The 16,753-nt window shown below is 41.8% G+C and overlaps 2 protein-coding genes across 5 annotated transcripts; both read right to left on the bottom strand.

Moving 5' to 3' along the window:
* Nucleotides 1–6,438: 6,438 nt before the first annotated feature.
* Nucleotides 6,439–16,296, bottom strand: CMC4 (C-X9-C motif containing 4). 3 transcript variants are annotated; one of them, XM_060087750.1, is made up of 3 exons: nucleotides 16,209–16,296; nucleotides 9,071–9,138; nucleotides 6,439–6,802 (listed from the first exon to the last, which is right to left on the bottom strand). In XM_060087750.1, exons 2-3 carry the CDS (start codon nucleotides 9,126–9,128, stop codon nucleotides 6,663–6,665), a joined length of 198 nt encoding a protein of 65 aa, XP_059943733.1. In that variant the 5' UTR covers nucleotides 9,129–9,138; nucleotides 16,209–16,296; the 3' UTR covers nucleotides 6,439–6,662. The 3 variants fall into 3 exon arrangements, with proteins under 3 accessions (XP_059943733.1, XP_059943735.1, XP_059943734.1); XM_060087752.1 differs by lacking the exon at nucleotides 16,209–16,296 and adding an exon at nucleotides 10,162–10,232; XM_060087751.1 differs by lacking the exon at nucleotides 16,209–16,296 and adding an exon at nucleotides 10,061–10,146.
* On the bottom strand, nucleotides 9,105–16,287 carry MTCP1 (mature T cell proliferation 1). 2 transcript variants are annotated; one of them, XM_060087749.1, is made up of 5 exons: nucleotides 16,209–16,287; nucleotides 11,045–11,196; nucleotides 10,755–10,925; nucleotides 10,622–10,673; nucleotides 9,105–9,138 (listed from the first exon to the last, which is right to left on the bottom strand). In XM_060087749.1, exons 2-4 carry the CDS (start codon nucleotides 11,147–11,149, stop codon nucleotides 10,626–10,628), a joined length of 324 nt encoding a protein of 107 aa, XP_059943732.1. In that variant the 5' UTR covers nucleotides 11,150–11,196; nucleotides 16,209–16,287; the 3' UTR covers nucleotides 9,105–9,138; nucleotides 10,622–10,625. The 2 variants fall into 2 exon arrangements, with proteins under 2 accessions (XP_059943732.1, XP_059943731.1); XM_060087748.1 differs by lacking the exon at nucleotides 9,105–9,138 and adding an exon at nucleotides 10,442–10,525.
* Nucleotides 16,297–16,753: the final 457 nt, after the last annotated feature.

Raw genomic sequence — 16,753 nt, 5'->3', positions numbered from 1 at the left:
TAGAGCCTGCGTGCTGCAACGAAGATCCCTCATGCTGCAACTAAGACTTGATGCAGCCAAATAAGTAAATAAATATTTTTTAAAAAAGAAATTACTGTTTGTTTCTGCAAGTCACTGAGATGTGAGGTGGTTTGTTGTGTGGGTAAAGTTGGTTAATACAGAAATCATCCAAAAGTGGCAATTTTAGGAAAGGCTGAATTTTACAAAAAAAAAAAAAGCACCCACTTGTTCAGACACCTATTCCAAGTCCAGGTTGTTACCTGTGCTTCTGACCAACTGGCTTTAAATCTGAGTTTCCCAGTGACACCGCCTTGGGTTCAACTGATTTACTAGTGCAGCTCATATAACTCAGAGGAACATTCACTTAAGTGTTTACCAGTTTATTATATAGGATATTATAAAGGATATAGATGGACAACAGCCAGATGAAGAAGTACACAGGGTGAGGTCCAGCAGGGTCTGACACACAGGAGCTTCTGTCCCCATGGAACTGGAGTGTATCCACTCCTGACATGTGGATGCATTCTGGTTCACCAAACCGGAAGCTCTCTGGACCCCATCCTTTTGGGTTTTTATGGAGGCTTCATTACACAGTGTTAAAATAAAAAACTCATATATGCACCCAATATAGGATCACCCAAAAGCCCACGATGAAAGATAAGGAAAGACACTATATAATTATAAAAGGATCAACAGAAGAACAGGATATTACACTTGTTAACATATATGCACCCAATATAGGAGCACCCAGATACATAAAGCAAATACTAACAGACATAAAGGGAGAAATTGATGGGAATACAATAATAGTAGGAGACTTTAACACCCCACTCACGTCAGTGGACAGATCTTTGAGACAGAAAAATCAATAAGGCAAGAGAGATCCTAAATGATACAACAGAACAGACTTAATTGATATTTTCAGGACATTACATCCAAAAAAAAGCAGACTACACATTCTTTTCAAGTGCACATGGAACATTCTCTAGGATTGACTACATACTAGGGCACAAAACAAGCCTCAACAAATTTAAGAATATAGAAATTATTTCAAGTGTCTTTTCTGACCACAACAGCATGAAACTAGAAATCAACCACAGAAAAAGAAAACGAGAAAAAAACAATTACATGGAGACTAAACAACATGCTACTAAAAAACCAATGGGTCAACAATGAAAGAAGAAATTAAAAAATACCTTGAGGCAAATGACTATGAAAACACAACCATACAAAATCTATGGGATGCAGCAAAAGCAGTTCTTAGGGGGAAGTTCACAGCAATACAGGCCTTCTTTAAGAAACAAGAAAAATCTCAAATAACCTAACCCACAACCTAAAAGAATCAGAAAAAGAATAAACAAAACCTGAAGTCAGCAGAAGGAAGGATTTACTAAAGATCAGAGAGGAAATGCATAAAACAGATTTAAAAAACAATAGAAGAAATCAATAAAACCAAGAGCTGGTTCTTTGAAAAGGTAAAGAAAATTGACAAACCTCTGGCCAGGCTCACCAAGAAGAAAAGAGAGAAGACTCAAACAAAATAAGAAATGAAAGAGGAGAAATCACAACTCATAACTCAGAAATACAAAAAACCATAAGAGTATACTATGAACAATTATATGCCAACAAATTCGACAACCCAGAAGAAATGGACAATTTTCTAGAAACATACAGCCCCAAAAAATGGAATCAAGAAGAAACAGATAACTTGAACAGACCAATCACTAGAAGTGAAATAGAATCTGTAATAAAACAAACAAAAATCCCAACTCCCTACAAACAGAAGTCCAGGGCCAGATGGCTTCACAGGCAAATTCTACAAAACATACAAAGAAGAACTTATACTGATCCTTTTCAAATTCTTCCAAAAGACTGAAGAGGAAGGAACACACCCAAAGACATTCTATGAAGCCACCATTACCCTGATACTGAAACTAGACAGACACTACCAAAAAAGGAAATTACAGACCAATATCTTTGACGAATATAGATGCAAAAATTCTCAACAGAATATTAGCAAACCGAATCCAACAACACATAAAAAAGACCATACACCACGACTAAGTTGGATTCATCCCAGTCACAAGGATGGTCTGATATGTGCAAATCAATCAATGTGATACACCACATCAACAAAAGAAAAAAAACCCATAATCATCTCAATAGATGCAGAAAAAAACATGCAATAAAATTCTACATCCATTCATGATTAAAACTCTTACCAAAGTGGGTATAGAGGGAACATATCTCAACATAAGAAAAGCTATTTATGACAAACCCACAGCCAATCCAATACTCAATGGTGAAAAGCTGAAAGCCTTCCCATTAAAATCTGGAACAAGACAAGGAAGCCCACTCTCACTTCTCTTCAACATAGTATTGGAAATCCTAGCCACAGCAACCAGACAAGAAAAAAATAAATAGAAGTTATTCAAATTGGTAGGGAAGAGGTAAAACTGTCATTATATGCAGATTATGTGATACCATATATAGAAAACCCTAAAGACTCCACACAAAAACTACTAGAACTAACCAATGAATTCAGCAAGGTAGCAGGATACAAGATTAACATACAGAGGGGCTTCCCTGGTGGCTCAGTGGTTGGGAGTCCGCCTGCTGGTGCAGGGGACACGGGTTTGTGCCCTAGTTCGGGAGGATCCCACATGCCACGGAGCTGCTGGGCCCGTGGGCCATGGCTGCTGGGCCTGCGCGTCCGGAGCCTGTGCTCCGCAGTGGGAGAGGCCACGGCAGTGAGAGGCCCACATACCACCAAAAAAAAAAAAAAAAAAAAAGATTAACATACAGAAATTGGTTGCAGGGGCAGAGGGGCAGAGGAGGGAGCGGGAAAAAAAAAAGAAATTGACTGCATTTCTTAACACTAACAATGAAATATCAGAAAGGGAATGTAAACAAACAATCCATTTAAAAATTACATCAAAAAACAATACTTAGGAATAAACCTGACCAAGGAAGTGAAAGACGTATGCTGAGAACTACAAAACATTAATAAAAGAAATTGAAGGTGATTCAAAGAAATGGAAAGATATCCCATACTCTTGGATGGGAAGAATTAATATTGTTAAAGTGGCCATACTACCCGAAGCAATCTATAGATTTAACACGATCCCTATCAAATTGCCCATTACATTTTTCACAGAACTAGAACAAATAATCCTAAAATTTATATGGAAGCACAAAAGACCCAGAATTGTCAAAGCAATCCTGAGGAAAAAGAACAAAGCAGGAGGCATAACCCTCCAGACTTCAGACAATACTACAAAGCTACAGTAATCAACACAGTGTGGTATTGGCACAAAACAGACATATGGATCAACGGAACAGAACAGAGACCCCATAAATGAACCAACATACCTACAGTCAATTAATCTTTGACAAAGGAGGCAAGAATATACAATGGGAAAAAGACAGTCTCTTCAGCAAGTGGTTTTGGGAAAGTTGGACAGCTGCATGTAAATGAATGTAGTTAGAACACACCTTCACACCATACACAAAAATAAAGTCAAAATGGCTTAAAGACTTAAACATAAGACATGATATCATAAAACTCCTAGAAGAGATCATAGGCAAAATATTCTCTGACATAAATTGTACCAAAGTTTTCTTAGGTTAGTCTCCCAAGGCAATAGAAATAAAAGCAAAAATAAACAAATGGGACCTAATCAAACTTATAAGCTTTTGTACAGCAAAGGAAACCATAAACAAAATGAAACACAACCTTGGACTGGGAAAAATATTTGCACATGATGCGACTGACAAGGGCTTAATTTCCAAAATATACAAACAGCTCATACAACTCAATAACAAAAAAAACCAACCCAATCAAAAAATGGACAGAAGATCTAAATAGACATTTCTCCAAAGAAGACATACAAATGGCCAATAGGCACATGAAAAGATGCTCAACACCACTAATTATTAGAAAAATGCAAATCAAAACTACAATGAGGTACCAGCTCACACTGGTCAGAATGACCATCATTAAAAAGTCTACAAATAACAGGGAAATCCCCGGCGGTCCAGTGGTTAGGACTCCGAGCTTTCACTGCCGAGGGCATAGGTTTGATCCCTGGTTGGGGAACTAACACCCTGCAAGCTGCAAAGTGCAGCCAAAAATAAAAAAAGGCTACAAATAACAAATGCTGGAGAGGGTGTGGAGAAAAGGGAACCCTCCTACACTGTTGGTGGGAATGTAAATTGGTGCAACCAGTATGGAGGTTCCTCAAAAAAACTAAAAATAGAGCTACCATATGATCCAGCAATCCCACTCCTGGGCATATATCCGGAGAAAACTCTAATTCAAAAAGATACATGCACCCCTATGTTCATAGCAGCACTGTTTACAATAGCCAAGACATGGGAGCAACCTAAATGTCCATTGACAGATGAATGGATAAAGATGTGGTACATATATGTAACAGAATACTACTCAGCCATATAAAAGAAGGAAATTTTGTCATTTGCAGCAACATGGATGGATCTAGAGATTATCATACTAAGTGAAAAGTAAGTCAGAAAGAGAAAGACAAATACCATATCACTTATATGTGGAATCTAAAATATGACACAAATGAACATATCTACAAAACAGAAACAGACTCACAGACATAGAGAACAGACTTGTGGTTGCCAAGGGGGAGGAGAAGTGGGGGAAGGAAGGATTGGGAGTTTGGGATTAGTAGATGCAAACTATTATATATAGAATGGATAAACAACAAGGCCCTACCTACTGTATAGCACAGGGAACTATATTCAATATCCTGTGATAAACCATAATGAAAAGAATATGAAAAAGAATATATACATGTATAACTGAATCACTTTGCTGTACAGCAGTAATTAACAATGTAAATGAACTATACTCCAATAAAATTAAAAAAAATAAAAAATAAAAAACTGAGACCAGCCTTGAAAACTCCATTAACAGACAAAATCAGTTTAGTCACACAAGCAAGGCTTAATTTAGCTTATTTTAGGAGACTAACCTGACCTGGGTCATTTCTTGCTTATGCTTCTGGAAAGCATAAGCTAAACTGTTTCCTAAGGCTGATATGAGGTTAACCACTGACCAATTCCTTACCATTTAAGAAAATTCTAATATTGTAACCAATCACTGTGAAGAATAAACAGTCACTTCCCTCATGCTGTGTAAGCTGTTTTTTAACAGTACACCCCTCAGCCTCATTCCACGTGTTGGTCTGAGTGCTCTGTGTTCACAAACTGTCTCTTTGGTGTGTGCACAATAAACTTTCACTAATTACTACTTTGATGATTCATTGGCTTTCTGTTATTTTTCTGTGATCCTTTGACAAGTCACAATTGATTAAATCACTGGCCGTTGGTGACTGAACTCAATCTTCTCCAGCCTCTCCCCCTTCTCCCCTCCCCAGAGGTCATGATGGGGGTGGGAACTGAAAGTTCTAACCCTCTAACCCTGCAAGGTGGTTCCCCTGGCAACCAGCCCCCATCCTAAGGTTACCTAGGGGCTTTCAAAAGTCTCATTAACATAACAGAAGACACTTAAATTGCACTTAACACTTAGGAAATTCCAAGGGTTTTAGGACCACAGTGCCAGGAATGGAGACAAAAACCAAACATATATTTTGTTATAATGAAAGCAGCTCTTTTACCCCTTTCCTGTTTGCCCATTTCTGTTCCCCTGTAACCTTAAAAGAACCTAGTTATAGGAATGAGATCACCAGGCAGTTTAACCTAACTCCTGACTTATACTCTCCTGAATGCACACCATGCCTTGTCTAACCTGTTGATTCTTTTCCTAGATAGAAGTAGTTAGCGCTCTACCCCCAATAGCCCCCCTAAGCAATCCTGCACGCAGATCACACGGGCAAGAAAACATCTGAAGAAAGTCAGCCAGTCTGTATGCAAAGGAGAATGATGCAGAATCCAACCTCCTTCCTTGATGATTCACTAAGATTCTTACCCCCTTTTTCCCTTTAAAAACTGTCATGGTGGAGCTTCCCTGGTGGGGCAGTGGTTAAGAATCCGCCTGCCAATGCAGGGGACACAGGTTTGAGCCCTGGTCAGGGAAGATCCCACATGCCACGGAGCAACTAAGCCTGTGTGCCACAACTGCTGAGCCTGTGCTCTAGAGCCCGTGCTCTGCAACGAGAAGCCACCACAATGAGAGGCCCACGCACCGCAACGAGGAGTAGCCCCCGCTCGCCGCAACACAGCCAAAAATAAATAAATTTTAAAAAAACCCCAAAAAACTGTCATAGCTGAGCAGAATCTTTGGGGTTGGTCTCTGGATACAAACCCACCTTCTCCCCAGATTGCCGGGTTTTCTGAAGCACCTTTTCCACTGACACTTGCCTCTCCATTATTGGCTTCTGAGTGGCAAGCAGCCAAATCTGACTTCGGTAACAATAAGTCAACATATCACATATACCAAACCAAAAATTTTCACTTAAAAGGTTTATTTTAGCAGCTCAGTTTTATCACATTCTACTTATTTGTTTAATATATTTATATTTGTTCTGCATAGATGGCATATTAACTTTTATAGTTGACTTTTTCATTTGATATTTGCTGCTACCTGGCCTGAAGAAAGAGTCAGGAGGATAGATAAAACCCGCGTGGTGGAAATGTGGGGCAGCAGTTTGCTTCTCAGCAGAACTTTACTGTCATGTGGGCTTCAGCGTCAGCTTTTCTTCTTCTTTCTCAAATCCTGAACAGACGAGAGATCTTCCCTTGGGATATCGAGCACAACACTTACGCAGTTCTTGGATGACAGCCTGACACTTAGATTCCATGTAGTTGTTGGCTGAAAGACAGATAGACAGACCCTAGTCATGACCTCATAGGACTAGGGCACAGGGAGGTTTAGATCTGAGCTTCCCAGACCTTTTCACTTTATTGTATCTACAGACCTGGAGGAAAGAGGATGTACCCAAGTCCACTGAATTCTTTCTGATTTAGAGACCCATCAACAGGTTAATAAGGAAGTATGATGTACAAAGTGGTCGAAAGGTATTTTTACATATAATTTCCTTTTCTTTAACGCTGATTACTTACATGCCTTTTTCCAGGGCAGTGGTTTTTAACCTCCTCTCTTTTGTGTGTGTGTGTGTGTGTGTGTGTGTTTGGTCACTAATCCCTTTTGTTGATTTGGTGAATTACAGAAATGCAGGAACCATGCACATTATTTTGCACTCAGTTTAAGGTGGCTGCTGGACCTTCCTTACGAAGTCTGTGCATTAGGGGTTGGCAAACTGCAGCCTCAGGGTTGAATTCCACTCTTTTTTTACAGCTGAGCTAAGAATGGGTTTTGCAAAAGGTTGGAAACACAAACACACACACACACACACACACACACACACACACACACACAGACCAAAGATCTCCTGACTTCCAAACCCTAAAATATTTCCTGTTTGGTCCTTTACATAAAACATTTGCAGATCTCTGCTATACACAGACCCTAAGTCAAGGAGGACTTGACCTAAAGGTCCTAGGTCAACTGCAGGTGATGAGTCCCCCAGTACTAAAATGGGGTGCATGGGAGTTAGCCTGGGATAGGAAAGACAATTCTGATTAGAAAGAGAGTATGGTTGGGTGGCTAAGTCCAGGTTTGGACCCAGACCAAACGGGTTCAAACCATCACTGTGCCCCTTAATAGTTCTGTGACCCTAGACAAGTTACATAGCTTCTGTGTTCATTTCCTTATCTATGAAAATGGGTCACAGTAGTATCTACCTCATAGGTGAAAGGATTAAAGCTTAATATTATTTAAAGCCCTTACAACTGAGCTTGTCATCCAGGGAGTACTTAATGCTCACTCTTAGCCCTTCTAGCTCTCAATCCACCCACATTGTAGTGAGGGGGGTGTAACCAGTTCTAACTTGATTTGTGTTCTCCTTTAGCTGTATGTTGCTAATTCAAATCAGGTAAGAATCAGATAGAATCAGGTAAGAATTTATTTGGGAGAAGAAATTGGGAAGAACATTCTTTTTTTTTTTTTTGGCGGGGGTGCCACGCTTCGAGCCTTGCGGGATCTTAGTCCCCTGACCAGGGATTGAACCCGGGCCCACGGAAGTGAAAGTGCTGAGTCCTAACCCCTGGACCTCCAGGGAATTCCCCTTCCTTTTTCTTAAATTTGGAGGAAGGGAAGAAAAGGATGAATAAAATGGTACTATTATTATACATTAACATTTCAGATTAAAACATTTAAAAAATAATGCTTACACCATAAAATGAAAAGTCCAAGAATGAAAGTTAAAAGTCAAAGGAAATATACAAACAAGGGTTTTCTTTGGTGGTGAGTCTTTGGGTGAACTCTGAACATTTTTCCATCCTCCCTTTCTGTATTTTCATGGGCATCCATCTCTATCTATTACTTTAGTAATGGGAAAAAATTATCCAAAAAGTCAGCTTTCAAACTCAGATAGCCCTGTAGCCTTTTCTGTTTGTTCTGCTAGTAATCATTTGCTGATTTAAAAAAGTAAAATCCTCTGGCATATGGTCAAATTTATAGGCTTATTTAAAACAAAATGGACAAATCACTTACATCAAATATGCTTTAGCTAATTTACTTTTGCCTTTTAAGAGTTAGTTGCTTGAATTCCAAATGTATTTTCACCCCCACCCCTTCTAACCTGACTGCTTTTAAAAAGTGAGTTGTCAGCCACAGTGCAGTCTAACCAACCCATTTAAAACTAGTCTTTTTAAAAAAGGACTTTGCTCAGCTTAGTAATTCTCAACTCTGGCTGCACATTAAAATCACCTGGTTAGCTTTTTAGACTGATTCCTGCCCAGACCCCACCCCCAGAGAGTCTGATTTAACTGCTCTAGGCAAGTGTTTGAAGCCCTCCAGGTGATTCTAAGTGTACGACCAGGATTGTAAACCCCAAGCTTAGGTCACACCACTTTTTATTTTCTGCCATCCTTGTGAGGAAAATCTTCAGGATAAGTTAATAACAGAAATATTACATTCTGAGAGGAGTTAACATAGTCTGCTGATAAAGAGAACAATTGTTCTCTTGTTAGTTCACAGATAAAGTCAAAAAATATAAAAAAGCATTTAACATACTACCTTGTAAACATTTCTGTATTTCACAGGCTTGTTTCTGGCACGGATCCTTCTGCGGCATATCCAGAAAACTAAAATAAGAAAAATGATTTTTATTTTGTCTTTTATACATAAAGACTTTAAAGCCCCTCGATGGAATTTTCTTCTGAGACAAGCAGTATGCTCTTACAATTGCTGGAAAACAATTACACTAAAAAATATTCTTCCTGCTCATAGGATGAATTAACTGTATTTTTATAATATTCCATTTGGCTTGGAAGATATAAATAGCTTTACATAGGGAAAAAGACCCCCTGACTTCAACTCATCTTGACTATTGTAAACCAACGTTGGGCTAGAGGAGCCGGCGCTGCAGCCTGACAAGTCGGCCCACTGCCCGGCTCTGTCACTCAGAGAACCACTCTTGGTAAATGATTTAACTCCTTGAGCCTTTTTCCTTATTACTTGTGTGTAAAATAGGGATCATACCTACCTGAAAGCATTGATGGAAGGATTAAACGTGATACAGTATATAAAGTGCATAGAACAGTGCCTGGAAGGCAGTAAGGACTCAACACGTGATAGCTATTATTCCCAAGATTTTTAAAAAAGTAAAACCCTTCTTTTAATGTATACAAACTGCTATGAGTATTTTAACTCAGGAAATTCTTTATCAGGTAGTGAATCAGCAATATTTGGTGCTATTATTACTTCCTGAGAAAGGTGCTAGGTAAGCAGCTAAAACGTTTTTTGGAGTTCTTACAGAAACCAACTTATTTAAAATATTTGTAACCAGAGAATAAATTTAAGTGCCCACGATTCTGATCAGCGACTTCTAAAAATTTGAAGACACAATTTCAGAAAGGAAAAAGGCCCAGGAGCCTTTGTAGCTAATTTCATTAATGCAAATGATCTCCCCCCTTTTTTTTCCTCAGAGCCCCCTAAGTTCTTAGTAGATCCAAGTTAGGTCAGTACTGGGATGGGAAACACTGGAGCAAAACCTAGGATATTTACAGGATGGGAGAAGGAAAGGCAGGTGAATTGCTGCAGGGCAAATAAGCGACAAATAGATGTTGATGCTGCTAGGAGCTGCTCTCTTCTCTCTAAATCAGTACCAAGTCCTTGGTGATCAGGGCATCTGTTCTGTAGCAGGTGCTGACTTTTGTGGGATTCATCAGATCCCAGTTCCAGCTGATGATGTCCATTAACGGTTCTATGGCAATTTCCAAAGGAGTCAATTTCAAGTTACGTATCCTAACTAAGTGCTTTTGTTGACTTGCTTTCTGCCTGCATAACCCTTTCTCTGCAGTTCCACTTTCGGTGTTCTTCATGACCCTTCCTAAACTTCTGTGTTCTTGAGCAGTTTTTCAACCCACTCCCTCCCCACAGGCCCACAGGTGGGTGCACTGCAGTGGTGGATGACGTGATTGCCATATACTGAACAGAACAGAGGGGCATATCTTCCTAGAATCCCAGCACCTGGAAAAAAAAGATCATTAAAATCACCACAATCGAATAGGGTGAAAAAGAAGAAGGGGGGTGGGGTGGGGACAGGGGAGAAAAAGAAATACATACCAGATTAATCATCAGGCAAAAGCTTAAGCAACAGCTCCTGTACTCCCCTGACCTGTCAGAAAAAGAAAAGTTTATAGAGTACTCTGTTATAAGAGTCCCAGTACAATGAAAAATTATTAAGCAACATGTGTACCATTAAATGATGCTGGATCTGCCACAAGCGAGAGTTGTTATCCATGTAGCGCTCCTCGGGGTAGAGTTGCCACATGAGAGGTAGCTGGGAGGTGAGAAGGTGACTTGGCCTGGCTGCGTCACCTAAAGGAACCTGAACTTGCTGAACTCGTGCCCTTAGGAAACTCGTCTCCTAATGGAAAGAAACGATCAAAAATAAAACCAAAGACTTCAGGATATTGAGACTGGTTAGAAACCAAGTTGCTTGAAAGCAAAAATCAAGAAAGAAATAAACAAAATGTAAACAGTTACCTCTTCCAGGACGGCCACCCACGTGCGCTGGTGTTCGTCGCGGTAGATACCCTCTTGGTGAACCCAGAGGTGATCGGGTGGAGCCCCCACATCCTCTCCTGCCATCCTGGGCTTTGGATTCCAATTCTAGCCCTGCTTTTCTCCACCTAAGCCTGCAGCACCCGCGCACAGGACACAGGTGTGACTTTTTGGGTTGGAATGAACTCACCAATGAGCAAGGTGACCTGGTACTAGCAACCACCAACTAGAAGCAAACCTCATCTATGTCTATTTGCACAGCCTAAACAGAACTGAGGACGTCTGAAGCTCCCTGGCAGACACTGAAGTGACACTCAGGCAGAACCTTGGGTGATGCTGCTGACTGCGAAGCGCTCAAGAACTCTGCTAGGTGAGGGGTTCCGTGGAAATGTAGGCCTAGCGCTACAGGAAGCCGGGCAGTGGTCTCACAGTCTTTGCATTCAGCAAGCAGCATCTGACAAAATGCAGTGAGCAACGGAATATGCACAGGAGTGCGCATAAGGGCACACTCATTTGGGCAGGAAAGCAGTATAACAGACACATGCATGCCATATTCTCCAGGTAAAAGCCCCTTCCAAGCAGTTTCCATTTTAAAAGGTAAGACTGTGAAGGTCAAATCATGTAATGTGCATGGCTTTCTAAATTGAAATTAGAAGTTTGTTTTAAGGGCAAACGACCTATTTATCAGTTTGCTTAGAAAGGTTACTTATAATGGCTAGGCATTTCCAGAAGGGAGTTTTCGTTTTAGGGAAAATACTTATGGTCGCATCATGGAATTTTTCAGTTGCAACAGACCCTGGGGATCATGATGATTCAGAGCTGAGAGACAGCAAATGATAGTCACCCATCTAGGTCCTTGTTTCATTTTAATAATGCTTCAGGATGTCATAGGAGCCCATTTTTCCATAGACGTGTGGGTTTAAATTCTGTTTTCCCAAGTCAGAAGGTCAGAAAAGCCCATCTGCCCTTTGGGAGGTGTAAAGGAAGCACACCTTCTGGGCAAACTCTCCATAACGCAGACTCAGCTCGGACCCCATAAGGATCCTCCGCCCAGGTCTGGGTCTCATTCACGGCCTCACAACAACTTGAGCTGCATTTTACAGGAATGAACCTTTTGGAGCCAGCTTACAGCGTCGCAGCGTGCTTTCACTGGGTGTCTATGTTGGGCAGAGTGCAGACACGGCATTGGGGGATCTGCTCCAAAAAACAGAGGCCTCCTATTCCCATTAGGCGGCCTTTAGGTAAGAGAGGGACTGCAGCACAGCTTGGGAGGTTGTTAAACCCTCAAAATGAGATTGTCAAGAGGAAACAAGATGCCAGAACACAGGATGACGCCAGAAAGAACTAATTGAGCTGAACCAAGCCTTCTTTTCAAGAACAACAATCTGAGTCTGATTTGTTGTTGTTGTTTTTCCTTAACATTGTTAGTTTACCTTCCCTAAAAGGTAAGTGGAAAATATCTTTTATAGACTTAGGAAATGGTCTGATTGTAGTGAATAATTTATGAGCATCACACTTGCCTCGCCCATTGCACCCTGAGTGGACCTGACTCTGAGCCCATCGTAGCTTTTGCCTTGCAGGGCTCGCTCATTTCAAACTCACCTAAAGCGGAACACCTTCTCCTAAACCAAATCCTGATTTCTCGCAGTGGCAACACAGCCTCTCCTGATCCTGCGGACTCAAAACTTGTGAGTTATCGTGGACTTCTTCCTCTTCTTCAGTCGGTGCATCCCCCCGTCACCATTTCCAGCAAGCACCACTACCGCTGTACTTGAGACCAACTTTCCCGCAACACCAGGTTCATCACGTCTAGCGCCGTATCCTCGCTCTCGCTTTCCACTCGCCTAATGCTCCTCCCCGGGCCTCTCTGTCTGTGTCAGTACTATTACCGCAGAGGGCAGGTGCCTGCCTTCGTGATGAAAACTTCCTGCCTCTTATGAATACTGTAGCATTTATGTCTAAACTAAAACTCAGATTTGACCGCTAATTATAAATCACTTCGCATTTTGCTCTGCTTATTTCACAAGTCCTGTCCGCCCCCCCAACCCTAGTCCAGTGTTATAAGCACCTCAACAGAAGGAATAATACAGCACTGGACACCCTAAGCCTCAAATACTAGTCAAACAGTGTTCCTGTGAGTGGATGGATACATATGCTGAGTAGAGAGGGGAGGCAAAGGCCACATGAGCATGGGCAGGGAGTGACTCTCTGGGTCTGTTATATAGCTGTACATTATTTTGTTCAAAGCCATTTTTTTTTCCGTTTAGCAGATACAATTGTTCTGCCTCTCTTTCTCCCCAAGAATTTGGAAAGGAGAGATAAAAACAAAACCCAGTAAATACTAATGTCAAAATAAAATATATTAAAGTCTGAATTTTGAGTACCAAAGAAACACGTGCCCCCCCACAAAGTAGAAACCAAATGTTAAGGGTTTTAGGACCACCTCAACTTCACAGATAGGTCCTAGCAACAACTAACACGTTGACACACTGACATTTAAATCTGTTTTGAATGAAAAGCAAAATTTTACTGGTTACACCGACATTAAAAGGAAATAATTCCACTGGCATAGAGGGCAAACAAATTGGATGCTCTGAGTTAGTAAGAATCACTACAAAAAGGCCTATGAGTCACTACAAAATATTCTCAGAAGAAAGGCAGCGTGGTGTGCTGCTGTGACCTGAAGGACAACATGCTGGGCATCAGCAGCATGAACCTGGGACAAACGCCAGCACACAACCCCGGACCTGCATGCGCTACCAGAGACAGCGTGCAGGCCCAGCGAAAGGCAACTGCAGTGATCAAGGGACTGAGAAGCTGCCCTGTGAGCACGAATCAAGAGCCTCAGCAGAGAAAAGCCAAGGCTCAGTGAGAGGGATTAAGATCAAAGCCACAAAATCGCAGGTTGTATGAATGGAATAGTTTCCCTAAAAGTGATCCTTGGAACACTTGCCCCTAACTTTTTCCTTGGTCAAATAAGTTTGGGAATCTTGTAGAATCATAAAGCACATAAGTACAGTAAAAGCTCTGGCAGGTTATACAGTAAAGAAACTTTATTTTAACATTCCCCAAATTTATTTGACTAGAGAACATTCTCCTTCATGTGAGAGTTGTGCACAAAATTCAGGACCCCTTGAACTAAGATGAATCTCTGAAAACCTCAAGATAAACTTAGGTACAATGTGCAATACAAAACACAGAACATAAACCTGTTCCACTCAACTCAAGGAATACTACCAGCTGCAAATTCAAATGGATTCAAAAAAGTGTTTATAGGGAATTCCCTGGTGGTCCAGTGGTTAAGACTAAGAGGTCCCAATGCAGGGGGCACAGGTTCGATCCCTGGTCGGGGAACTAAGATCCTGCATGCCGCACGGCGTGACCAAAAAAAAAAAAAAAGTGTTTATATACCTTTATTACCCATGAACGCACTAAAAAAGATTGTCCCCGTGGGGGTTACCTTGATGCCACGGCCAGGGACCACACTGGCCTAGACAGAATATTTCTTAGTAAGGCAGTTTGTAAACTATGTTTTAAGTAGATAGACCACACAGAAGGGCTTGCTTAGGTAGGTAATGCAAGTAAAACCATTATTTTTCATTTACAGAATGAATGATTTTGTGTCTTTTAAAAGAAGTATAATTTGGTTTAATTTCCAGGTGTTTGAACAGTTTTTAAACATGAATCAGTTGAATACACTTACTTTATTTGAAGTCAATTAATAAACTCATCTACTTACAATGGGTGAAGTTACCAAGCCCTGGAGTCAGCCCGGCCTGTGTATGAATGCTGATTTTGCCACTTACTAGCTCTGTGACCTCGGATAAGTTAAGCTCTCTACACTCCAGTTTTCTAAGATGTCAAATGAGAATTAAAGAACAAATTAATTATAACTGTCAGCACTTACCTAGTACTTCCTACATGTTTATATATTGACTCTTTTAATCTTCACAGTCACCCATTAGATGGATACTATTATTACCCCCACTTAAAGATGAGGGAAGTAAGGCACAGAGAAGTTAGCTAACTTGCATGAGGTAACACAGCTAGGAAGTTGCAGAGGCTGATTCCAATTGGGGCAGTTTACACATACAAGGTATACAAATGCTTAGTAGAGTGTCTAGCACATGATAAGCTTGCCATAAATGTTAATAGTTTTATTCTACTCCAATTAAACTTTAGAGCTGTAAAATGCAGCCATGAGCATTATAAAAGGTAGAGAATATCATTGTGGGATATGAGATTGACTAACACCAACCATAGACAAAAGGTGTTTTTCTTCTCGAAGCTGCCTAAAAGTGCTTATAAACGCAAGACGTCCCATCACAAAACATAAAAATAAGAACAGCCATACTTGCACCATCAGCGCAGGGCATACTAGCCGCGAATAGCCATTGAAAATAATATATGCTGTAAAATTGAAGCTTAAGAGAAAAATTAGATGGGTCCAGTGTAATTGCACACTTGAAATTTCGCCCCAGCTTCATCATTATCAAAATTAATCATGGAAGGATGTGCAATATGATTCTTAAACATTAGGTAAAAATGGAGGTTGCTGGCATGGATGTTCCAGATAGTTCCACTGGACGTGGGCCCTATTTGTGGGGAGATCGGGGTTGGAACTGACTTGGGAGAAAAGAGCAAAGCATCAACACCTCCTCCAGCAGCACCCTGGGCATGTTCCCTTTCCAGTACTGCCCTGTCCGCCTGTCTCCCAACTACACATGGAACAGAGAAGCAGATCAAACCCACAGAGGCACTGACTGGCCGTGGCGGCAGCACGGCATAGATTTTTCTTTGGTTTCGAATCGTTCCCAGAATCCGCGTGTAACTCCTAGCCTCGGGAGTGGGAGATGTGTACTGTCCCCTATTGCACGTTTATCACACCTCAAAAGAAAATTACTTTTACATATAATTTCACCAGGTCTGATATCACCGAGACAAGGCGAGCTGAGGAAACTTGTGCATATCTGCTGCGATCTGCGATACATCCGACCTCGAACAGAAACTTCAGTTCCCCTTTCCCCTTCCCTGTATCGAACAAATAAATACCTAAAAGCCTTTGGAGAAAGTAGCAGCCGCCAAGCTTAGGAGTGATACTTTTTCAGACACAGTATAACACTGTTTCTGCCAAGAGGTTACTCACATGAATATAGTGTTTCTTGGGCTAATTATCCGCCTCGAGAGCAGCGAGGCTACAACTTCAGGTCACCCACCCCGGGCCACTCAAGCCGGGATCGGGACGTGAGCCCGGGGCGAGCCGAGGGGCATTCCGGGCCGAGGTCACCGAACCGAAGTTATGGGGCGCGGGCCGGCCACCGGAAGTGGTCCAGGGAAAGAGAGTGGTCCCAAATTCAGGGCCCCTAACTTGGAAACAAAACAAAATAAAAGAAAACCTTAACTCAGGACCGAATTTCAAAAGAGCGTCCCTTGGGCTCGAGAGGCCGGCGCGCGCGGCGATGCCGCCTGAGGGAGGTCCCCGGAGCGTGTAGGCCGCGCACGGCTCTTCTCGGCGGGCGGGCAAAATGGGCGCCGGCGCTCAGGAGGCGCCGGCCCGGCCGTCCGGGCGCTCCTCACAGACCACGTCCGCCCGCGGCCCGAGAGCGCCGCCTCCCTGCCGCCCCCCGCGCCCGGCCCGACGTCCAGACCGCGGCCGGCCACCGCCCTCTGCCCCGACGGCCACGCCTGCCC

This window comes from Mesoplodon densirostris, chromosome X (assembly GCF_025265405.1).
Source record: "Mesoplodon densirostris isolate mMesDen1 chromosome X, mMesDen1 primary haplotype, whole genome shotgun sequence".
NCBI classification, from domain to species: Eukaryota; Metazoa; Chordata; class Mammalia; order Artiodactyla; family Ziphiidae; genus Mesoplodon; species Mesoplodon densirostris.
This window is presented reverse-complemented; position numbering and strand designations above follow the sequence as displayed.